Source organism: Pongo abelii, chromosome 8 (assembly GCF_028885655.2).
Source record: "Pongo abelii isolate AG06213 chromosome 8, NHGRI_mPonAbe1-v2.0_pri, whole genome shotgun sequence".
Classification (NCBI taxonomy): Eukaryota; Metazoa; Chordata; class Mammalia; order Primates; family Hominidae; genus Pongo; species Pongo abelii.
In genome coordinates this window covers 113,786,024-113,811,117 of record NC_071993.2, presented here as the reverse complement: position 1 = coordinate 113,811,117, position 25,094 = coordinate 113,786,024, and the positions used below count along the sequence as shown (strand labels likewise).

The 25,094-nt window shown below is 40.4% G+C and overlaps 1 protein-coding gene across 5 annotated transcripts in view; it reads left to right on the top strand.

Moving 5' to 3' along the window:
* SORCS1 (sortilin related VPS10 domain containing receptor 1) overlaps nucleotides 1-25,094 on the top strand; it is a 594,724-nt gene that overhangs the window by 376,918 nt on the left and 192,712 nt on the right. For all 5 annotated transcript variants that reach the window (XM_002821140.5, XM_003777633.4, XM_009245781.4 and 2 more), the window contains exons 4-5: nucleotides 8,846-9,004; nucleotides 23,874-23,947. In XM_002821140.5, the coding sequence (XP_002821186.6) occupies nucleotides 8,846-9,004; nucleotides 23,874-23,947 (233 nt within the window). The remainder of the gene's footprint in view (nucleotides 1-8,845; nucleotides 9,005-23,873; nucleotides 23,948-25,094) is intronic.

The following is a 25,094-nucleotide window of genomic DNA, read 5'->3' as shown; positions in this document are numbered from 1 at the left end:
CTTTATAATTGAGTCTATGAAATAAACCATCACTGGACAGATTAATAAGATAAAAGGTAAACAAATGTATTACATGTATAGGGGCATCACATGAAAGAAAAGTGAATACCAAAAACCCAGTGAGATCTAAAAGCTTATATGCCTGCTTCATAGGAGGGAGGAGAGGAGGGATGTAGGCAATTTAGGAAAAAGTAAATGAATTTTGGGAAAGACGAATGGGCCCTCAGAAGAAGTGATAGCCAGTCTGGGTGTAATGTCAACTTCTAGTCTCTTCTGTAATCTGAGTTCATCTTTGGTTGATGAGATTCCTGAGGAAGGAATTTATGACAATTGAGTTATTTTAGGAGATCAGTCTTTAGACAGATAAGGAGAGCTGAGAGAGAGCTCCTGCCAGCATTTGCTGTTCCCCAAGGGCCCTCAGTTTGAAGTAATCAGTGTACCAAAGCAGCATATTTTGGGGTGGCATTTCCTGAACTCCTTCATTAGGATGATGATACAAATACAGCAAGGGATGAAGAATGTGGATGAATTCTGTTCACTGATTTTTAGAGTGGATTAATGTCTATGGACTTTTCATTTTACTTTCTTGACTTTCAACTTGACACTTATTCAAACTCTAAAATCAAGTACACAACTTATAGATTTTACCAAAAATGGATTTCCCTCACTTAAATCAATGTTAAAATAGACTGATATCTTCTCTTTCCTGCTCTCTCTTCCTTCTCACCTGAGTTTCTTTATCATTTCTTGTGGAATAAAGAGATTTCTTATCATTAAATGAACATCATTTCTTGTAAAGTTTCCCATGAGCAAAGAAGATGAATGTCTGTTTCTCTTAGCATCATGGCTCCTTCTGATAGCAGCTAACATTTTAAAATGATGTAACCTTTTGGCATTTATAGATCTTTGGGGATTTAAGAGAGAAGTTACTTTAGGACTTGTAATGATGATGGAAGTGTGTTCTGATTGGGTTGGAATGGAGGCTATAGGATAATGAGATTTTTAAGGTGGCTCAAATATTCTCAAGGTATTTAATTAGTTCTCATAGTGACTGCAATAATTAAAACATTCTTTGAATGTGTACATCATTATTTCCCTCTAAAATACCATGTTTAGGTTTTTTTTTTTTTTTTTTTTTTTTCTGATGGAGTCTCACTCTGTCGCCCAGGCTGGAGAGCAGTGGCACGATCTTGGCTCACTGCAAGCTCCGCCTCCTGGGTTCATGCCATTCTCCTGCCTCAGCCTCCTGAGTAGCTGGGACTACAGGCACCCGCCACCACGCCCAGCTAATTTTTTGTATTTTTAGTAGAGATGGGGTTTCACTGTGTCAGCCAGGATGATCTCGATTTCCTGACCTCATGATCTGCCTGCCTCAGCCTCCCAAAGTACTGGGATTACAGGCATGAGCCACTGCACCCGGCCCCATGTTTAGTTTTTTAAACCAGATGACCCAATGCTAGGCATTAGTGAATATTTCATATTCTCCACTATCACCTCATATGATATTAATAATAGCAATCAATTTATCCAGCAAAATGAGTCTGTTTTTTTTTTTTAAGTGACAATTAAGCATGGGATGCATTTATTAGGAAAACAGTTACACTGTAATAGTTCTTATTTGCTTTAGCATAAACTTCTTTGGGAACTAGCATGTGGGAAAATGTTTCTCCACCAATAAGAAAATTACATCAGAGATTTTTGCCCATTTCTATTATCCTTTTCCCATCCATTTTTATGATAAAGCATAAAATCCCATCTACAGAAGAATCATGCTGGAAGGACAAGGTAAAGGAAGCCAGAGCCATTGTGAAAAATCTGGGGTATGAACCATGACTGGCTATTTTGATCTTCTGACTGTATATTTAAAACCAAGAAATTATCTTTATTTATTCAAGAATATAGTGTCTTACCAACACTTGTTACTGAAATTATCCATTATCTTACACCCCATTTCTTCTTGCTGCCTCTTTTTTTTCATCTAGGCAATATTTTTATGAGATATTTGCAATGCCAGATTTAAATCTCTCTCCCTCTCTTTTTTGGAATTCAACTATCATATTTTAGCAGAACATAAAGTACTAAATATGCCATCGTTTGTGAGGTAAACATAGTAATATTTGCACAAAACTTAACAGTGCTTTTGCACAGATAATCTTATTTGAGCTTCACACGAATCTATGCAGGGCATGACATAGATAACCTTACCACTCACTAGCTGTGCAACCTTGAGCAAATTGCCTCATCTCTCTAAGCCCGATATCAAATGGACATAATGATATCTACCTGAAGTAGTTTTCATAAACAATTTAATGGAATACTTTAGTTTAAAGCTTTAGCAGAGAGCCTGATACACAACAGCTCAATAAATGGCAACTTGTTTATGGTATCACTACTATCTTCAACGAGGAAACTAAGACTCAAGAAAAGGATTAAATGAGCTATAAGGTATTCAAAGTGGCACAACTGATGATAGCAGAGAAGAAATTCAAATCTGAGTTTTTAAACCCAGGCCCCTTACTATTTCTTGTGATTGTAGTGTACCTTTCTTCTCATGGCGTGAATGACCTTCACTAAGCACACTCCCTTCTTTTCTATTTTGTGAGGAAAAGTACACATTCATGAAGACATTGACTAGAGTGAGGTTTAGGATTAGGTTATGGCTCTTCCTGTGGAACACAAGTCTGTGGTGCACCAGCCCCATGCTCAGCCCTGCAGATCAACCTGCCATGGAAATATATACATGGACATATATTTCCTTTATAGAAGTTCAGTGCCATTCACAGTGGTGGAAGCAGATTCTCACAGTAAAATAGTGTTTGTATGTTTGGGTTTCTCTACATTGTCTCAAAGGAGAAGACTGTGTTCATTAGTCCCAAGTGAAATAAGAAGAGATGTCCTATACATTTTCCTTTTTGAATCATCTTCCAAGGACTGTAACTTATATGTCGTCATTCCTGATAAACCTTACTCATCTCCTATGTACTCTATGGAATTGGGCAAGGGGTACTGAATGACTCCTCATTATTGTTACAAATAATAATTAATGGGTTGGGTCTCCTGACAAGGCAATTAACACACATATGAAGGACTGAAATTATATGCTCCTTAAAAAGATGTTTCTTCCCAGCCTTACATGGTGGCGCATGCCTATAATCTGAGTGTTTTGGGAGGCTGAGATGGGAGGATCGCTTGAGCCTAGGAGTTTGAGGCTGTGATCATTCAACTGCATTCCAGCCTGGGCGACAGAGCAAGATCTTGTCTTAAAAAATGTTTTTTATGCTTGTTTTTTTCCCTTAAAAAATCTGAGTCTGTGGATCCTCATTAGAAAACCAGTTTGAAATCAAAAGGACAGAATAAACTCTTTAAAATACAATGCCATAGTTTCCCAGTCATTTCACTGAATCGCTTTCCAGGTCACAAGTAGACAGTCTGTTGCCCACATGTTCTGTTCATCTCTTAGTATTGAATGACGCGATTTTGTGCTAATAAACAAAGATGGCACATAGGTAAGCTTCGCTGAGTTTGGAAGGATGGGATTTAGGAAAATTGGTTGTGTCATTTCCATCTTCTTACAGACTCATCTCTATTAGTGTGTGCTTGATTTGAGCTTTTTTCTTTTTAATCCCCTTCCTCCTCTTCCTTCACTGTTTGTATTTCTGTGATTTTTTTTTCCATGGATCATTCTGGGATCCTGTTCAACTTTCCCTAACACTGTCCTCCAAATAGTTGCCAATTGATAAGCACTTAATTGCTCTTTCCCTCAGCTCATCTGGGAAGGATAAGCGCTCAGCCCTGGTTGAGAATAGGTAGCTTTTCCACCCTCATTGGTCAGCAGATGACTTACTTTCTCTGATTACATTTTGCTTAATTTGTTTTTAATTTTGAGGTCAGAGGTTTGCAAATAGACTTTTGTGCTGTTTATAGAGAGAAATATTTCTGTTTGAATAAAGTGGGTAGCAATAGATAACTGGAGTGCTTAATTGCTGCTGTTGGTGTTTTTCTTTGCTGTTGTCATTATCATTATGAAAAGCGTTTATTATGCACCTGTGATATGGGCATCTGGAGGTGAATTAAGCTCTGAGTAAAGCAAGAGAGATATCCTCACAGCAGCCCATTACCTCTGCTTGATTCCAGCCCATTTATGACAAAGAATAGACAAATGAGCAAACAAATAATGAACAACACATAAAATAAATACTTTTTCCATTAGGACCGAAGAAATGGTGCGAAAAGGTATATGCCCAGAGGTGGTGAAGAACTCTTTATTAACTCCACGCCACATAAACCAATAAATGGTGGAATTCCAAGAACAACATATCTAGGAAAAGAATTTGGAAAACTAAATAGTAGCAGCATTCCTCTGGGAAGAAGGTCCACAGGAGACGACAACTGGAAGGATCAGAAAGCTGCCTGCCAACCTTTTGTAGAATTACTTCCTGTAGCCATATGTTGAATCTGGAGCAAGCCAAAGACAGTGAAAGTGCATTTAATTTTTGATGACACTGAGCTGTCAGGAGGACTAATACCAAAAAAAAAAAAAAAAAAAAAAAGAAGAGAGAAGTGACGTATTTGAAATCTATAAATTGCATTTCATGTTCATTTGTCTACTCTAGGAAAAGCAGACAATGTTTCTTCCTCTTTCTGAAGTGGGTGATGAATGATTGCTTGGAGTTGGGTGGTAGGATCCTGTGTTGCCATTATTGACTTTCTATGGAAACAATTCATCTGCAGGTGCAGTCAGTCGGCACACCCTGCAAGGTATAAGTAAACTGGTTCTAATCACTCATGGGTGGATCTGAACAGGGAATAATTACTTTCCTGATAAAGGCAGTCTCTTTCTCTTATCTTCACCTTCCTTGCCTCAAGTAGCACAGCGAGGATTTGCTCAAGGGGACTGGAAATCCCAGTGTTGCAGGGGTCCCTGGCCTGCAGGCAGCAGAAGGCAGGAATGAAAAGGACTCATTCATTTATTCATTCCTTTATTCATTTACAACGGTATGTGGACGTACCATAGAAAAAGCTCTGATCCAGGCAAACAATGACCTCTCTTTTTAGAGAGCTTACTTTAGGAATCTGCAAAGCTTGGATTCATGCCTTTTACAAAGGCCTCCTAAAATTCTGTTGTCCAGAACATACTCCAGAATACAGAGAAGTAAACACAACGAAACATTATTTGTTCAAAGTTACATGAAGAGTCAGAAGGGGATAAAGAGTCATTCTAAACTAGCAAAAATAGGGATTGTTAGGCATCTTTAAGAAATGTAGTCTATTGTTTTTGAAGAATATTTGCTAATTTGAACTTACTATTTTGAAAATATTTCCGAGTAGAAAATCTTGTGAGAAGATATGACTTATTCATTTATGAACAATATCATCTATGTCTAAAGACTGGATCACATTTATTATTTACAGTGTTTATTTCTCAAGTTTGTTAAGCCTTTTTTATTTAGATCTCATTAAATTTTTTACTTATTAGCTTATTTATATTTGATTACTGATAAAATGATAGGACAAACATCAATTCATTTGAAGCAAAATTATTAAAGAATTTGAATTTAAGACTAAAATAATAAGGTTTTACTTATTCAATTAATAATTAGGTACATACTATGTTTCAGTCATTACAGCAATCATAATTTAATTAATTTGAAGGTTGTGATTAATTGGAGTACATTATACAGTCATGTGTGTTAATGTGTGTGCATTTGTGTGTTTATGGCTCAGTTAAAAATGAATATTTGGGGGGCTGGGCACAGTGGCTTATGCCTGTAATCCCAGCACTTTGGGAGGCTGAGGCAGGCGGATCACCTGAGGTCAGGAGTTCAAGACCAGCCCGGCCAACATGGCGAACCCACATCTCAACTAAAATACAAAAATTAGCCAGGAGGCAGAGGGCAGAGGTTGCAGTGAGCCAAGATTGTGTCACTGCATTACAGTCTGGGCAACAGAGCGATACTCTGTCTCAAAAAAAAAAAAAAAAAAAAAAGAGCCATAATGTCAAACTTAAAAAAAAAAAACAGAATAAAATCCTCAATCCACAGTAGGATATAGAGATGTGGATAAAGAAGTAGAAAGAAACACAAACATGGTTTAACTTGCAATGATAGGGTCATGAGTTTGTTTTTTTTTTCTTTTGAATTCAACTAGAGGTCTTATGGAGTTGTTTCTGCAATAAGAAAAATAACTAATGAAAAATGGATCCAGATTGACCTGTTTGTTCTGAGTAGAATTGAACAGAAATTGAAGAGAGCAACCACTGGAATGTTTCTGTAGTACAGACATACCTATAAAGCTCACCGGGAGATTTCTGACTATTTCCCATTATTTCCAAAATGTCAAATTCTCAGAGAGTTTTAGGTGAGGGCTGCATAGAGAAGGTGGGATTTTGGTCTGCCTATTTTCAATATCCAGAAAAAAAGCCAAGGATATGAGTCGCTTTATTTTTATAATATTAAGTTTCCATCTGTTGGGAAATATGTGCATTACTCTGCCACTCGCACCCAATATTACCTGATGCAGGATGTCTTATGCAGTCTGATCACGTGGAGCATAAATGGGTATCAAAAATACTTTAAAGTGATTGATAAAAATCAGCTTGCTTTGGGAATATTCTGTAGGCCTAGTTTATAATTGTGTTTAATTTTATTTTGATTAAGTATTCTGCCAGGAGAAGCAGGTGGGGAGATCTATACTCATGGGAAAAGAGGAAAGCATATTCTGGCTAACAGGGAACTAGAAAATCAGAGTGGGGGAGGGAATCACCTTGCCTGAGACAATAGGTGTTCTATAAAATTGAGCCTCTTCATATTATCCTGGAAATGACTTTTTGGCAGTAGTGCAAAAAGGTTGTTTTACATTATTGTTAATTGTGATTGGAGACACAAAACAATATGATCATTTGATGGCTTATTTGTTATTCAAAAAATGACAGCTTTTATGTGTTCATAAATATGAACTCACCTGGAAATATTCCTGTGAATTTAGGAGCCATCTAAATGTACTTGCTTAATGCATACACTAGATTTTAATGAAGCCATATGAGTTTGTACTTAGCAGATTACCTGATGGCTCCTTGTCAGCCATCCGATGAGGGAACGCTGTCTGGTGAATGTGAGACAGAGAAATCCATAACTTTGTCAGAATTTATGGTTGGTGGGCAGTGGCTTTCCTGGAACATGGTACAAGAGGCAATTAGTCTTCAATTTTGTGTGCGCTTTTCATCTTGTCGGGCGTGTAGCTGACAGCAACAGCATTGCCTTCACCCCATTACATCCCTTTTCTCCTCTTCAAGAAGGGGAGGTTGAAAGAACAGCAAGGAACCTTAAATTCATCCTGGATAACATAAACAGAGTTTGGGCAGAGTGTCTGGCATGCAATCCTTTTGTGCCATTTACAGCGACAGGACACCACTTTCAAAGATGACACTAACTGTTCAGAGGCTTTAATATGATTGCCTCCAAATGCTTGAGAAAGCTCCATGTGTTTGCCTGGCACTCTGCTCTTTTAAGATATGACTCTATTCCCCTCTCTCTCTCTCTCTCTTTCTTGGAAGTACAGCATCCTCAGCTGGTAATCTTTAAACCCTGGGCTGCAGTGATTTCTCTTCATACAGCAACACATTAAGCACATATTTCACTTCCCTGAACCAAATTCAGAAAGTGCCAATTAATAAGTTGATGGGGAAGAGGTCAATGGCTAGCATTAAGGCCACCTGTCTGGAGACATTAGGTACACACTTTGAGTGAAAGGAGACCCACAGAGAGTTGGGAATGAAGTAATTTATCACACATTCCTGAAGGCATAAAATGAGAGAATTTAAGGCAGTTTCGAGGGCAGCTCCTCCATCTTGCTGCTATTATGATTGATCCCATTGCTCTGGACAAAATTGGGCATCCCAATGAGACAGTGTAAAATGTCTGAAGCTGTGAATTTTTACGTATTTATAGCTTCTTCAGTGGTGCAGACTGTGCAGAGCAACCAATTTTTCTTTCAGAGAGTTTTAGAGAGTCATGTGGACTTAGAAGTTGTGAAGCTTCCATCCATATCTCAGAATGTTCTGGGCATCTTTCTATGCACTCATTTATTCATTCATTCGACAAATATTTATTAGTGTACCATACATACCAGACCTTAGTCTAGCTGCTGGGAATACATCTGTGAACTATACAGACAGCTATCTCTGTTCGCACAGGGTTTATTTTTTAGTAGAGGTTATATAGACAAGAAACAAAATAAATAAGTAAATTATGTAGTAGGCTAGAAGGTGATGAGGGTGGTGGGGTAAAATAGCCTTTGTGAGATTCCTAGAGAAAGCTTTAGAGCCTAGACTTTGACTTAAGACTCAGAAAATCAGGCTAAGTTAGGATGACATAGGAAATCATTGAAGTGGAATGAAAAGATTTGAGGTAGGGAAGAAAAACAATGGACTCCATCCTCTTTCTCTTCCACCTTTCCCACAGCAGACTATAACCAGTCTTTCAGTCCCCCAAAATGGAAAGTACATAAGGCACAGTAGGAAGAAGGGAAGAAGGGTAAGTGTTCCAGGTTCAGGAAATAACCTTGGAAATGAAACAAAGAGTCCCCTAAAAGAGAAGAGAATACAGTTATCTATTTCATCCCTCATTCTTCCAGCTTCTCCTACTCCCTTCATTTCTTTGTAGAAATATTTCTGTAGCATTGATCCAAGATGGAAGAATAAGCCTGCCAGAGTCAAGGTCCCTGTTTGGCCAAGCATTCTTTGCTTGCCCCTGTCCTTCCCTTGTCAAAATTTAACTAATTTTCAAGTTCTGCAAATTTGTAAACTTAATTTTCTGTTGTTTCTTTCTTCAACAATTCTTTGCTGCAGATAATGTTACTCACAGACCCGGAGATTGAGAGCAGCTTATTGATCAGCTCAGATGAAGGGGCAACTTATCAAAAGTACCGGCTGAACTTCTACATTCAAAGCTTGCTTTTTCACCCCAAACAAGAAGACTGGATTCTGGCATACAGTCAAGACCAAAAGGTGAGCATACTTACCTTGTTTGAGACAAGGAAGCACGGTTCTCCGGGGAAAATAGTGCTAATTTAATCATCTCTCCATTTCACCTCAATGATCATTTTTGTTCGGAGCAGTAGCCTGACCTCTGTGCTAATGGGACAAGGGAAATCTAGGAGAGTCTCAGGTTGCTTGTTTAAATCATGTAAATATCTGAAACCACTTACCAAATAAAGATTAGGTGTACTAAGTAAGACATGGTGGAGGAGCAGTTCTCAGCATTAGATGCTTAAGGCAGTCAGGAGCCTCTGACCCCCACTGAATTGGAGACAGCATCTTACGTTTGCGGATTGGTGATCATATCTCTTGGCGAAGGACTCATGGCTTTTCTCAGACTCTTAAAGGGAAGCATAACCCTGAAAAGGTTAACATGAAGTAGGGTTTTTCTAAAACACTGAGAGAAATGGCCAGAGGAACAATAATGATGTATAGAGGTAACCTTGTGCAGAACCTAGTCATCTCAGAACTTTTCTTCACTTGGTGGTAAAGTTGAAGGAGAAGTCCACTTCGTAAGAAAGGATTAAATGAGCTCATGGTATTAGGTGTGTGTGTGTGTATATGTACATATGACCCATAAAATGTCATCCTATAATATATATTATGTACTCCATACGACATATATACTATAACATACATATGGTCCCTGCCTTTAAGGAACTTGCATTCTCAGGTAGAATAAAAGGCTAGCAATAGCTAATAAAATTAAATTAAAATGAAAAGAAACAGCATTTACACAGGCAAATGTGAGAGAGACTCTGACCATAAAAGCCGGAGGGATAATTGGTGAAATACTAGAATACTCCTTGTGAAATGTATTATGCAGTGAAGTCATTCTGAGAATTCTCCTTAGAGGAATCATGAATTAGAAATTACATATATTTGAAGAAATACTGGACTTAACTAAGTGAGGGGAATATTCTGGGGTTTTATTTGTCTGGGTTTGCATAGACGTGTGGCATTTTTGAAGGTAGGAGAATGGTATGAGCAACTTCCCAAGGTCTCTACTGACAGGAGCATTTTAAAGGAAGCAAATTAAAATTCTTAAGATTGGAGTTTTATTCATGCTGCCCCTACTGCCAAATAAAATGCACATTAATCCTAAAAATAGAAAGAATTTACAATTCATTTTTTTTTTTCCTCTCGAGCAGCCTGGCTACCCTTTCAGCAGAATGTACAATTTTGTTTCTGGAGTCAAGCCACAGTGCATCTGGTCCAGGATGGTGCAGTTAACAGAGGCAAAGCCTGACCAGCTCAGACAGAGTATTAGTCATTTAATCCACAGGGTTATTATATTTTATTTGACAGTTGGTTAATTTCCCCCTCCCCCCGATGCCAGAGGCACAGCGAGGGCCAGATTTACCTGCCTAAGTAAAAACTCTGCATCTTTGCAATTATGCTGGAGGAGATGCCCAATTATGTAACCCTTTTGTTCCCAGCACTTCAGAGAGTGCCTCCCCTGGTCACTGTGGCAGAGTGGATGATACCAGACCAGTTAGGATGCCTGGGCTGTGACTTCAACCCAGCTACTTATGGTGAACAGTATTTAGCGTTGGTTTCCTTTGCGTTAAAATGTGTTTGTATGGATAATTATAATTGTAGGTACTCTTCCAAAGTGATTTAAAAAGAAACAAATATTAGATGCCACATCTCTTTTAAGTGCCATGCATGATACAGTGTTGATATAAAATAACAATACTCTATCCATCTGGAGATAGATGATTAACACATATGAGTTGACCAATAGTTTAAGAGAGGCCACAAAGGCAGTGCTGTCACTGATTATTATATACAAGTGACTGGATGAATTACATTAAATTGGTAGCCCAGAGTTCAGGAGATAGAGATCTAGTAATCTGTCTACTCTAGAAGTCTTACAAAATGACTTCAGCTGGACTTTAATGGATATGTCGGATTTCTATTGTAACAGTAGGGGAGACCAATTTTTTACGACAGGAATGTCATATACATGAAATTGTAAAAATCATATTTACAAAATTGCAAATTTTTCTATTTGGCTGAAACTAAAATTTGTTATAGCTAGTTATAATTTGCGCGCGCGCGCGCACACACACACACACACACACACACACACACACACACACACACACACACACACACACACACACACACACACACACTTTGGAACCTAATCCTTATTATTTTTCACTGTTTTGGCTGTTTGATTTTTAGGAAAACTAATTTTTGTTTCCTTAATTAGGAGCCTTCAGAAATTTGCATCCAGAGAATGATATGTTTAGAGCTATAGATTTCAAGGGTTAATCAGCAGTAATATCAGTATAAACTGTAGTAATATGAGGTCAAAAGACCAGTTGGGATGATATTACAGCAGTCCTGGTATCAGATGCTAAGGGTAAGAACCAAAAGGTATCCTTTGTGACCACAGACCCAATGACTCCTGTCATTTTAAAGTTCGAAGCAGTCTTCATTTATTTGTTGTTGTTTTTCTGTATGAGGCTAAGGATCTAAATATCTAAGAGGTTAACACATTTTCTCAAAGGGAAAAATCACTAATTGGTATCACATGTGGATATTCTACAACTGGGGTAAGGGGCTACCTGACGTTTGACAGTGTTCTCATTCTTTTTTTTTTTTTTTTGAGATGGAGTCTTGCCCTGTCACCCAGGCTGGAGTGCAGTGGCGCAATCTGGGCTCACTGCAATCTCTGCCTCCAGGGTTCAGGCGATTCTCCTGCCTCAGCCTCCCAAGTAGCTGGGATTACAGGTGTGCGCCACCATGCCTGGCTAATTTTTTGTATCTTTAGTAGAGACGGGGTTTCGCCTTGTTGGCCAGGCTGGTCTCAAACTCCTGACCTTGTGATCCACCCACCTTGGCCTCCCAAAGTGCTGGGATTACAGACATGAGCCACCATGCCCAGCCAGGGTTCTCGTTTTTGAAGGTGATATTTTGAGATGAACAGATGGGAAAGAGCCAGGCTTTCTACTGACCTCTCTGTTTCTTTAAGAGAGGATGAAGGATAAATCATACTGGAAAAAACACACCGTGGATAGCCAGCTATACAAGTAGGAATCAGAGAAAACCTCCATTTCTCAAGGCTTGAATCACAGAATAGGGAGTGGGGCATTCACTGGAAGGGAGTGAGCTGCAGCCATTAGCTGATGGCATTGGCTGGAAGTCAAGTTGAGAGGGTCTGTGGCCACTCAGGTGGGTCAGTGACATGGAAATAAAAGCTGACAGTCCCCCATGGGTCGTGAAACTTCTAGCACTGATGAGATGTGGCAACAAGGAGGACCATGTGCTGGTGTTGGCTGGCCAGTGACTGCACTTGCCTAGGAAACAGGAACATTTATTCTTTCATGTAAGTATCGCTCATCAGTTTTTCTGTGACAGCTGCTAATGTCACTGCTGCAGATCTCCCAGCTAGGATCTTAGTCAGTATTATCTCTGCTGGATGCTGTTTTACATCAAATTGTGGTGAACAATCCCTTAGAAAATGCGTTATTGAGGTGGCAATTCCTATGAACAGGGTCCTCCTCTTTTCTCTTTTTCTTTATTTGCTGGCTTCTTTGTTTTTTTAAGGCATACTCTCCGTCTTTTGAACACATAGCCACATTTATTTTTCCGTTATCTCCCTGACATTGCTTTTTCTCTCCTTCAGTGAATGTGATTTTTAAACTCCTAAGGACAGAGTTTGGAGCTCTGGCCTGCAGGACAGACCCCATATGAGCTGCGGTACTGTGCTCTAACTGTGTTTCATTTTGGGTGCCTAAATCCCAGTGGAGGCTTTTTGATGTGGGCATTATAAGGGACTCAAAGAGTTTTGTTGAACAGATGTTCCTTTCTGGCCCAAGATAGAATTTTACTGGATATCAGTCCTATGGGAGGTCATATTAAGATTTTAAAAGGTGGTTTTAATCAGGGAAAAATGTGTATGGCCAAATGTCCTCAGAATTCACAAACCAAGGTTTTTGATATTTTTTCTTTTTACTTAGAAGGAGAAATCTATTTGTGATATTCAGCATCTAGGTGGTTGTATTATTAAGGGTTCTCCAAAGAAACAGAACCAATAAGGGGAGGAGAGAGAGAGAGAGAGAGCGAGATTGATTGATTATGAGAATTTACTCATGTAATTAGGGAGGCTCATAAGTCCCAAGATCTGCCATCTGCAAGCTGGACAACCAAGAATGCCAGTGGTATAACTCAGTCCAAGTTGGAAGGCCTGAGAATTGGGTGGGGGTGGAACCAATGGTGTAAGTCCTGGTCCAAGTCCAAAGTCCTGAGAACCAGGAACTCTGATGTCTGAGGGCCAGGGGAGACGGATGGATATCCCAGCTCAAAAAGAAAGAGGGAATTCACCCTCCCTCTGCCTTTTCTATTCAACACCTCCAAGGATTGGATGATGCTTGCCCACACTGGAGAGGGTGGATTTTCTCAGCCTACTGATTCAGGCACTAATGTCTGCTAGAAAAACTCTTACAGATATACCCAGATAAGTATTATCAGCTCTTTGGGCATCTCTTAGCCAAGTCGACACATAAAATTAACCATCATCATAGTTGTCAAGAGGTAAATGCTATCTTGTCTGGGGATGTGGCTATCCAGGCACCACTAGAATGACTGAAAGGAAAAGGTGTGGAGCCTTTTACCCATTGAAATTCTTAAATAAGTAGCCTGGGTTCATAGGAAACCCTGCCCTGAGACTTACCGAGTAACGACATAGGAGCTGGACTTGGCCTCTGAAGGGCCTATGTGAGGATGTGCCTTTGGAAAGCCCTGAAATTTTCAGAAAAAGGAACATTATAGATACAATGATAGAGAGTCTGTTTCAAATGGACAGGGGGCTACTTGATATCTAAAGTCCCACCCCTCACATTTTTAAAACAATGAATCCTTGTGGAAAGTATGAAGAATTCCATGGCATTTATTATAGGAGCACCAAAATGTTGCTTTCTTTTATTAATTTACTTTTTTATTTCTATAATTTAAACAGTAGGCAAACCAAACATTCTACTCATTTAAAAAAATTTCTTTGTATTTGGAAACTGAGCAGATAAGAGAAAGGAGATATAGTCCTTTACTTCATTGCTAGCTGACTTTCTTGCCTCAATACAGGAAACCACCCAAGGAAGGCTTAGCAGAAGGCTGAGTCTGCCAGATTACATCTTTATTTTAATTTGGCAATAAACTAGTGTACAAACTGTGCTATAAAACATTGCCTCCAACGGCATCTCTCAGTCTGTCTTAAACACCTCACTAAACATGATGTGTTGGGAAACATTTGAAATGAGAGAAAACAAAGAGCAGATGTGACTGTAAGGAAATTAAAAAAAACAGAAGAGAAATACAAGAATCTGTGTATACCTCAGCTTTGCTGTCTATGCCGGGGTAAGGGCTCTTGGAGCCTCTGTTAGGATTTGCAACGGAGACGTGATTTGTAGAGGGGAGAGTGCCATGTTGTGAAACCAACATGAACGCTGTCAGCACTCTGGCTGCTGAGTGGCTGGAGAGCAGAGGCCCCTTGCTGTCCTTATCCAGACCTCTTCTTCAGGTAGCTCCAGAGAAGGGCCTGCTGCCCCTGACCATGAGCAGGAAGGGCTGCTCTTCTCCTGTCCTGTGCAGTCCCCACCCTTGTGGACGTTCAAGACCACCTAGAGCATGAATGCAGTTCCTACACAAACAGGCAAGAAGCACAACTGAACAAAACAGGCTGGGTCCAGGCTGTGGGAAGTTGGAGAGCAGGTGTTCATTTAGAAGGAGGGAGGGATGTTGTCAAGCTCTAGCCTGCTGTCTTGCCTAGGAAGGTGGGTCCAATGTCACCAGACCTTCAGAAGTATTTCTTTTTTTGAGAGAAGTAATTCTGCTTTGTTTTCAATGTGAAGTTTTCTTATTTTTATGTGTGTAACAACAACCTCAAAAATTTAAAAAGAAGCACTGCATATGATGAATAAACCTCATCTGCTGCCCTGTGGTTGTCCTTTCTTCTTTCCCATTATCTTTGTTTTTCTTTGTTCGTGGGTCTCTCTTTTAATTTTATTTGAGAAGATGTTAATTTTTTTTTCTTGTTATTTTTTGAAAAAAGTACATTCAAATAAAGGATTGGTTTTGTCGGGGGAGAATAAAACTTTTAGGACAGTTTGGTGGGCCACCCTTTATTTTGTGGCAGTTCTAGAATATTTGTAAGTTTATATTGACTCGCTTATTTTGGAGCTCTACGAGTCCGCAGTCCAAGTAAGAACATGTAGAAAACTTGCTTCATTCCTGATCTTCTTTAAATTCCAAAAGATCACAGTTTATGAAATAAACAGAAAATCCTAAGCCCTGTATGTTGGCCTTCCCTTCAACATTTTTTGGTACATATGTGTCAGATACCAAAACATACTTTTAAAGGCAGAAAACAGGCTTTGATAGGGAGGTTCTCTTTACAAATAATGGAAAATCTATTTTTTTTTCTTTTTTTGAGACATAGTCTTGCTGTCTTGCCCAGGCTGGAGTGCAGTGATGTGATCTTGGCTCACTGCAACCTCTGCCTCCTGGGTTCCAGCGATTCTCCTGCCTCAGCTTCCCGCATAACTGGGATTACAGGCACCTGCTACCATGCCTGGCTAATTTTTGTATTTTTTTAGTAGAGACTGGGTTTGACCATGTTGGCCAGGCTGGTCTCGAACTCCCGGCCTCAAGTGAACCGCCTTGGCCTCCGAAAGTGCTGGGATTACAGGCGTGAGCCCTGTGCCCGGCTGGAGACTCTAAATATTAACAGCTGTCATTCTCTTCATAAATGAAGGCTGACTTTCAGTTAAAATCATATGTTGATAGAAAAGGAAAAATGGACTGCCAATGTGATGAACAGCCAATGACAGAATTTTAGTAACATGAATAAAAGTGAATTTGATTAAAAAAGAACTAATTTTAGTTCTCTGCCTTCTCTCTCTCTCTACCAGTCCTGCAATGTTTTTAAAGTTTCCTATCTATTCTACATGTATATCTATAAACATATCTATAAACAAAAAATCTCTTTATTCCTTTCAATTGTTCCTTTCTTTTTTTTTTTTTGAGACGGAGTCTCGCTCTGTCACCCAGGCTAGAGTGCAATGGCACGATCTCAGCTCACGGCAACCTCCGCCTCCTGGGTTCAAGCGATTCTCCTGCCTCACCCTCCCGAGTAGCTGGGATTACTGGCACCCGCCCCCACGCCCGGCTAATTTTTGTATTTTTTAGTAGAGACGGGGCTTCACTGTGTTGGCCAGGCTGGCCTCGAACTCCTGACCTCGTGATCTGCCCGCCTCGGCCTCCCAAAGTGCTGGGATTACAAGCGTGAGCCACCGCTCCCAGCCAATTGTTCCTTTCTTTTCCTGAGTGAGCTCTCACAGAAGGTCAATACTTATCATGGCTGCTTTGAATGGCAGACATTCCCTGGGAAATAGTGACTACTTAATAAAGAAATAGATGCCAGCGCTTTAAAAATCTCAGTCATACTAAGGTTTCTCACCACTGACCGACGGTAGAGTGAGCTGGTAAGAGGATCAGCTGTCTGCTCTGTCAGGTCGTACCCCTGCTCTGTGACCTTCAACAGGTCGTTTAAATGTAGTTTCTCCAACTGTAAAGTGGAAACAATAATAAGAGTACCTGGCTCATGGGACTATTTGATGATACTGAGATAACGCATGCATAATATGAACACAGAGCCTGACACATAGCAAACATGGCATAGATGCCAGCCAATGTATTATCCAAAGACCTGAAAGAAAGCTCCCCTGGTGTGGTGCAGCTGGAATTAGACAAAGCATGTCTTAGGCAGAGGCTGTCTTATCCCAGTGCCTTTCCAGTACATAGAGCTACAGGCACTTTAATCAATTTAATTTAAATGCCTTTTTAGACAATCACTAAAAGGTCCCATGGAAGCAGAATGAATGAAACAGGACAGACAGGTATGTGGTACTTAGAAATATTATTGATTATAATAGAAAACCATTAAATATTAAAGTATTTATCTTCACATTAACTCTATTTGTTTTTTAATAGACCTAGCAGCCCCTTAATGTCAAAAGGGCAAGATTGAGATAAAGACAAATTGATCCTTGAAATTCAACCCCCTGGGGATATTCAAATGATTTCTGCACAAGCACAAACACTTAGGAAACTGATATCTACCTAATGCCATCACGTATCCCCAAGGTACTGCATTAAGTTAAAAGGCACTCAGTTTTTTATAAGAAATATGTTGAGCATTATATACCATGCTGGTTTGGCAGGATTTTCATGTGCTTGAAATTTCCCAATGTCAGAGCTGATTTCTAATCTCATGAATATGTAAGTAATTTAAGTATCCAAGTACAAAACTGGCAATTAGAGTGGAAACCAGGGAGCTCGCTAAATGTCAATCCCAACGCTTGTTTATAAAACAAATTCTCAAGCTGAAATGCCATCGTATGCAAACAAGTAAGGCCTATGTTCACCTTAGATACCATGTTTAAACAGGTTGTATCATTATTTTTCAGTTGCTACCTGGAACAGTTTGATTTGCCTGTTTCTAATGATTTGGGGGAAAAAAAAACAGAGCTACAAGAATAAGGAGAAATTAACATTTTAAAACAAGCAATTGGGTTTAAGATTTGAATAGGCACAGTTGTGCTATTTAATAGTTTCGTAGGCTTTGAAAGAGAGGTATTTGTATGTCCAAATTTTTAGCTAGTTCTTCATCTGTTCTATGCCACCAACACTTGTCTTTAAGAGCCTTTAACGGGCCAGGCGCGGTGGCTCATGCCTGTAATCTCAGCACTTTAGGAGGCCAAGGCAGGCAGATCTCTTGAGGTCATGAGTTTGAGACCAGCCTGGCCAACATCGTGAAACCGCCCCCGTCTACTAAAAATACAAAAATTAGCCGGGCATGGTGGTGCATGCCTCTGATCCTAGCCAATGGGGAGGCTGAGGCAGGGGAATCGCTTGAACCCTGGAGGCAGAGGTTGCAGTGAGCTGAGATGGCGCCACTGTACTCCAACCTGAACAACAGAGCGAGACTCTGTCTCAAAAATAAATAAATAAATATATAAGAATCTTTAAGGCCAAGATTTTATCTTATCATTTTCCTATATACCTCCAGACCTGGATGCACAGGAGGTGTTCACAAATCAAACTCTCCCACAGTCATATATTGACCCTCTCTTCCCAACCGGCTCCAGTTCCGTAAGTCTAATCTTCCAAGCTTCAGAGCACCACCCTCAACTGTAGGGCATGTGACAGACTTCAGTGACAGCTGGGGAGTGGGCAGTGACAAATTTGATAAATCCAGCTGTAGGAGAGATTGATGGAACCAGCAATAGGCCATCATTCCTGCCCAGCCTTCATCAGCAAAGCCTGACTGTTCAGCTTTGATACTCTTTTCTTTTGACCTTAATGACATTTGGATCCAGTCTACATTAGCTCCCCGCAAGTATTGGTAAGATTGCACCTACCCAGCCTGGTTCCAGGCTCTCTTTATAGCCCCAGCTTCCACTTCACTCTATTATGCATCCCAGCCAAACTGGGTCTCTTGCTATTGACCGAAGAAATGTGAGAACACCACCCTGAGTTTTGCTGCTCTGTTTATTTGCACAGACTGACCCATTCCCCTAGAACACTTTTTCTGCATGTCTTCATTCTAAGACATATTAATTGTATTACAAAGCCCACTGTGAATTCTTTTTCAAATTACAAACTTTTTCTCTACAATATAGGCCACTACAACACTGTGCACAAAATATTACACATTACTGTAGGTTGTCTGTGATATCACTAATACACAACATTTTCTTTGAGAAACTTAAATCTATTGGGGCAGGGTTGGGTGTGGGGGTCTGGATTGGGCATCATGGCTCTTTCACTGTCTGCTCTCTGTACTGAACAGCCAAGTTAAAGACTTGTGTCAGCTCTTAGTGAAGTTTATGGAATCCTTTCAAGTGTTGCAGATTTTGGTTCCCCTTAGGATGGGTTGTGGCCCCCTCCTATGCTGTGGAACCACAGCATCAGAACATACTTCTGAGGACCGCATTTTTCTCTGGACTGATTCTCTTTCTTCCTATTGAGGGTGATGGAAAAAAGAACTTGCTATTTGTGATGCCTCAGCCCTGGCATTAGGAATTTATATGAAGTCCTTAAGGTACCATCTCTTTCTTGCTAAAAAAGGATGGAGGAACAGCAGTGAGAAGCAAAGAGTCATGAGGTGGATGAGTGCTTTGTACCCAGGCCATCCCCAGGGCAGTGTTAGGATGAGGCAAATAAAATAGAACTGGCAGGATTTTCTGTCAGCCTTTTCAAGAAGTACAATTTGCAGGCCCCCTGCTTCCAAAATGTTAAGAGGAGAGAAAGAAAGAGGAGTGGGCAGGCAACCTTGAAAAGAGCCGACAGCAGGATGTTTTCCGCCAACGCAGGTGCCTCCTAAGGAGCCTGTGTAGAGGAGCCCCAGGAAATTGCCCCCTGACCGGGGAAGCCACTGTGGGAAGCTTTGTGGTGAACAGCATCTGGTCCCATGAACCAAAGACTTAAAACGTTATCACAACTCTTAGCTTCTATGGAATTCTCCTAGCACAAATTTCTTTGAAATGTATGCTCTTTCACTCATTTCCCAGCTGCAAAAGAGAATTCCATCACGTGCACCTGTCTAACAATCTGAAAAGAGAGGATACATTGATCCGATTTAGGAATATTGAAAAGGCTTTCTAGGGACACTGACAATTGCAAGCTTATGGATCACCACAAGGAGTTGAATTTCTTATCTAGTAGCAAGTTGTCACTCTTCTAGGGATTTAACCAAAATGTGAATGTTAAGGTGGAAATGAAAGTTGGAAATGGCTGCTACCCTTCTCTCATCCCATCTTCATCTGCTGTAGACTAGGAATTGAGCAAAACCAGTGAATCCCATTCTTTCCCTCCCCCAGGCTATTTTGTCCTGCTGTGGCATCCTTCTTTGTCAATGCCCACCATCCAACTTGCAGCTCCAAAGACATCCAGAGGATGGCGCCAGAGATGCCTAACAGTTGGCTCAAAGCTCTCAATGAAACTAACCCTGGCAATTTCATCCTTTGGAATTAAGTGTATTTTTATCTGCATTCTTCTTAAAGCAAACAAAGACAGATGGCAAGGAAACAAGCCAATGTGAAAGATGTCTTAAAAAAAAAACAAACCCTTCAGGAGAGGAACATGTCAGGATAGAGAGAGAAGTGCTAATAGCCCCAGACTAGCATAATGACAGTCTGGAGGGTTAGGCCCTAAGGCTGCTAATAGATCTTGAGCACAGGTGAGTGTTGGGTTTGTGCTCATTAAGTTGTATTTACTAATGCAATGTAGTCACAGATACTTTAGAATGATTTTACACAGAAAGGATTTTCTGTGTTGCATTCTTATTGCAGGTATAACCAGAATCTTTCCCTGTTCTCTAACATTTCTGCTCCTTCAGTTCTTTTTCAACATTTATACTAATGTTAGCTAAACAAAATCAAACCCAAGAATGGCTTTTTTTTTTTTTTCTTTGAGACAATGTCTTGCTCTGTTGCCCAGGCTGGAGTGCAGTGGTGCGATCTCAGCTCACTGCAAGCTCCACATCCCAGGTTCACACCATCCTCCTGCCTCAGCCTTCCGAGTAGCTGGGACTACAGGTGCCGGCCACCAAGCCCAGCTAATTTTTTGTATTTTTAGTAGAGACGGGGTTTCACTGTGTTAGCCAGGATGGTCTCAATCTCCTGACCTTGTGATCCGCCCACCTCGGCCTCCCAAAGTGCTGGGATTACAGGCGTGAGCCACCGCGCCCGGCCAAGAATGGCATTTTTAAGTTCATGACACGGCACTAGTAGAGGAATAGCGCCCTCCTAAAACTAGTTTAAGTACTCTTTCATCCTCTTCCTAATCTTTCTATCTTTCTCTAAGCTTGGCATAGCTAGAGAAAGCTGCTGCTGCTTTCTCTGATGTGACAGATAGTAATGATAGTTCTCAGTTCTGTGTTCTGACAGTCAAAAGAAACCTTGGAGTCAGAGACAGACAGGGAGGGAAATAAATCTTACTTAGGTGCTGCCAACACTATGAATTTTATTAAAGGACATTGACTCATTCTACAGGGAAAGCCTTCCACTGGTGGCTGAGACAGTCATTGGGTAAAATGCTTTGATACCATTCCCTTCTTTGTGGAGGAGCACTTTCCTGCCAGACTCCGTAGGTTTAATTAACATGTTAACTTGAATGGCACAGTTGTTGTTTTCTTTTTAGTCGGTATAACACCAGGCTGGACAATTAACTTTTTAGGGAGAAAATGTCTGAAGTAGTAGGTGGAGGATATAGAGCAATTTTGTCTAAAAGTGAATATTCAAGACTCTGCTTTCAGATTCTTGGGAGTTTCAAATATACTGATATTTATAGGGTTTTGTGGATGTGTGTTTTATTTGTTTGTTTTTCAGGTATACGCCTCTAGTTATAAATCCATGGAAGCAAAACATATTCCTCTGATGAATTTTCTTTGTCCACCATTTGTGAAACCTGGGTTCTTTATTAGGTAGAAACGTGACTAGGAAATTCACGTGGTGCAAAATCATTATCTTTTTCCTTTATCATCTACTGTGTTTGAGGCACCTGCACTCATAGAAGGATAGGATTTCCAACATCTAAAAGCTTTGCAATCTCATTAAAGAGGCAGGAAGTGGTCTTAGATATTTTAGAGTAATTTTAGATAGAAAGGAATTTCTGCCTTGCATTCGTGAAAGGTTCTCTTGAAAGGCCATTAAGAGAATTAAATATAAATACGTGGCTGGTAGTTTCATAGCATCTGCTCTTGTTCCACAGTTCTTTGGAGATGAGACCGGTAGGAATCTTAGTAGGTAGAGGAGGGTTCATAGAAGAGGTGGCCTTTCGTCTGGCTCTGAAAACAAGACTGGTGTTGAAGAAGGAAAGTCTTGAAGCCACTTCTGCCAGAGTGGGCAGCCTCAGTGAAGGCATAGCAGGGCGTGTGTGGGAAGGTGACAGGGCCAGCCCACCAGGACCGAAAGTTACCTTTGGAGAGAGTAAATTGAAAGAATCTCACTGAGCTGAATAAGAGAGGCTTGGTTTAGTGGATTGTTTTGTATACCCACTGCTTGAGGGGCCTCTATATGCTCACAAATAACAAAGTTGCTCTTTGAAGATATAAACAAATGTCATGGGACATACCTGAGTGGTCCACAGGCTGCAGATTCAAGCTTAGGGGATAAATTTAACAAGAGAAAAAAAGAACCACAAATGCTGGCGCCCAACAGTTCCTCATAGAGATGAATTATCTGTGGGAGCAGGAATAGCAATCCTTTGGTGTAGCCGTAGGAGCACACAGAGTTTATATATTATTCTTGCAGCATGTATATGAGTTCAGCCTGTTACCCAGACATATTATTATTTTGAACTGTCCTGATACTTTTACATTTGCATTAATCTTTGTATGTTACTAAATATAGATATATCTATATGACATAGGCACACCACAATGGTATGAACTCTGTTCCCTTTAAACTTATAGAAAGAAGTAGAGCTCTGGGCTTAAAAAAAAGAAGACAAAGGGGAGAGAGAGAGAAGCGGGTACTCTCGGGTTGGGTGCCTGCTGTTGTTGTACAGTCCTCTGTGTTGAAATACCAGGTGTTCAGGACATGCTGGGAGCAAGAAGCAGGCCATGTATACACTGGCTGTTTGGGTTCTCAGTTAAGATGGTGTGACCTGTCCCATCTTCTGTTATCTCTATGAGGGGAGTTGTCACCCATCTCTCCTTGGCACTCATAAAATATATCAAACAGGAAACGTACCCAGGAAACCAGTTTCCCCAGGCATGATGGCCAAAGAATGAATAATAGGCTGGGCACGGTGGCTCACGCCTGTAATCTCAGCACTTTGGGAGGCCGAGGTGGGCGGATCATGAGGTCAGGAGATCGAGACTATCCTGACTAACACGGTGAAACCCCATCTCTACTAAAAATACGAAAAAAATTAGCCGGGCATCGTGGCAGGTGCCTATAGTCCCAGCTACTTGGGAGGCTGAGGCAGGAGAATGGCGTGAACCTGGGAAGAGGAGCTTGCAGTGAGCCGAGATCGCACCACTGCACTCCGGCCTGGGCGACAGAGCGAGACTCCGTCTCAAAAAAAAAAAAAAAAAAAAAAGAATAATAAAAAAGACTTAGAAAAAGTTACAGATTCTCCTTGGCTAGATGCCTGAATAATGTGTAATTATTACTTAGATAAGCTTACATAGATAAGCTAGGCTTATTTATATCTTGTCCCTGTCTGTCTTACCACTTTGACTCATGTTGTTCCTTTTGTGAATAATGCTATTTTTGTCCATTTGAATGCTGTCATTCATTCAGGTCCCAGCTGTTTCACCACAGCATCTGGAAAGCATCCCTAAATTGGCTCCTGTCTTCTGCATTATTTTATTACTGGCTGCCTCGTGCATTTCTCATTATGTGAGTCAGGTTCAGGTTACATTGCGTGCTCTTCCAGAACCAGTTCTAGATTTTGCACTTCTTTGCATCACCTACAATGCTCAGCACATGCTAGGTCAAGTGGCACAGCTGACTTTATCGCCAGGCGGAACAGGGTGTGCATTCCAGTTCATTCAACTACTTATTTGACATGTAATTTCTCACAAGTCAGTTAATCCTTCTAAGCTTCAGTTTCCTCAACTGTAAAGTGAAGATATTAATCTGACTTGCAGAATTTGTATAAGGAATAGAGATGGTACATGTGGAGCACTCACCTTGTATATGGCAGGTGTTCAGTAAATGTTAGGTATTATTATTATTACTGTTGATCCAATGAACTGATGTTTGTGTATTTTATGTACTGTAGAACCATAGTGCTGAGTAATTTTTGTTCTTTACAGTTATACAGCTCTGCTGAATTTGGGAGAAGATGGCAGCTTATCCAAGAAGGGGTTGTACCCAACAGGTTCTACTGGTAAGTCTCACTTTATCTTGTAACACATTAAGATATGACCTAGTCAGATATGACCTAGTAAATGACCATTGGAATCTTGTTCTCACCAGTGCTCTCACATAAGGTCTGTTCTTATTGGGACATGCCCACATCCCCTCAGGGCAGGATGTGACATTAGAGTAAGAAACACTTTAAGAGAATGTTAAAAAATATGTCACAGTCTTTTTGAAAAACCCCAAATGGATTATGGAGGTTGGTGAACTGCAGGAGCTTTATGAGAATTGCTTTGTTATATTTTGGTGGAACCTTTGAGACAGACATTTAAAAAAATCTAATAGTGACTTTTTATTATTAAAAGCATTATATACACATATATCGCATATTCAAATGAAGATTTTCAGTCTAAATAAGTAGGTTTTATTTAGTCTAAAAGTAGATCTTCCTCTCATTCCTGATTTTAGATCTTGTAGGCCTTCTCCTTGTTATTTATTTATTTATTTATTTATTTTAGACAGTCTCACTCTGTCGCCCAGGCTGCAGTGCAGTGGTGTGATCTGAGCTCACTGCAACTTCTGCCTGCTTGGTTCAAGCGATTCTCCTGCCTCAGCCTTCCCAGTAGCTTAGATTATAGGTGCATGCCACCATGCCTGGCTTCTTTTTGGATTTTTAGTAGAGATGGGGTTTCACCATGTTGGCCAGGCTGTTCTTGAACTCCTGACCTCAAGTGATCCACCCACCTCAGCTTCCCAAAGTGCTGGGATTATAGGCTTGAGCCACCCCACCATGCCTGGCCGGCCTTCTCCTTGTCATGTGGGACACAGTTGCTATTGCTAGTTTCTCAATTATCTTTCTAGAAATGTTCTGTGAATTGCCAAATGTGCGTGTGTGTGTTAGTGTGTGTGTGTATGTGTTTGTGTGTGTGTAGTCTTACTTTGCTTGGGCTGCAGTAACAGAATACCATAGACTGGGTGGCTTAAACAACAGATATTTATTCTTCATTGTTCTGGAGGCTGGGGAGTTCTCGAGATCAAGGTGCCGGCAGATTTGGTTCCTGCTAACGACTCCCTTCCTGGCTTGCAGACGGCTCCCTTCTGTCTGTGTCCATACATGGTAGAAAGAGAGAGCTCTGATCTCTCTTCCTCTTTTTTTTTTTTTTTTTTTGAGACGG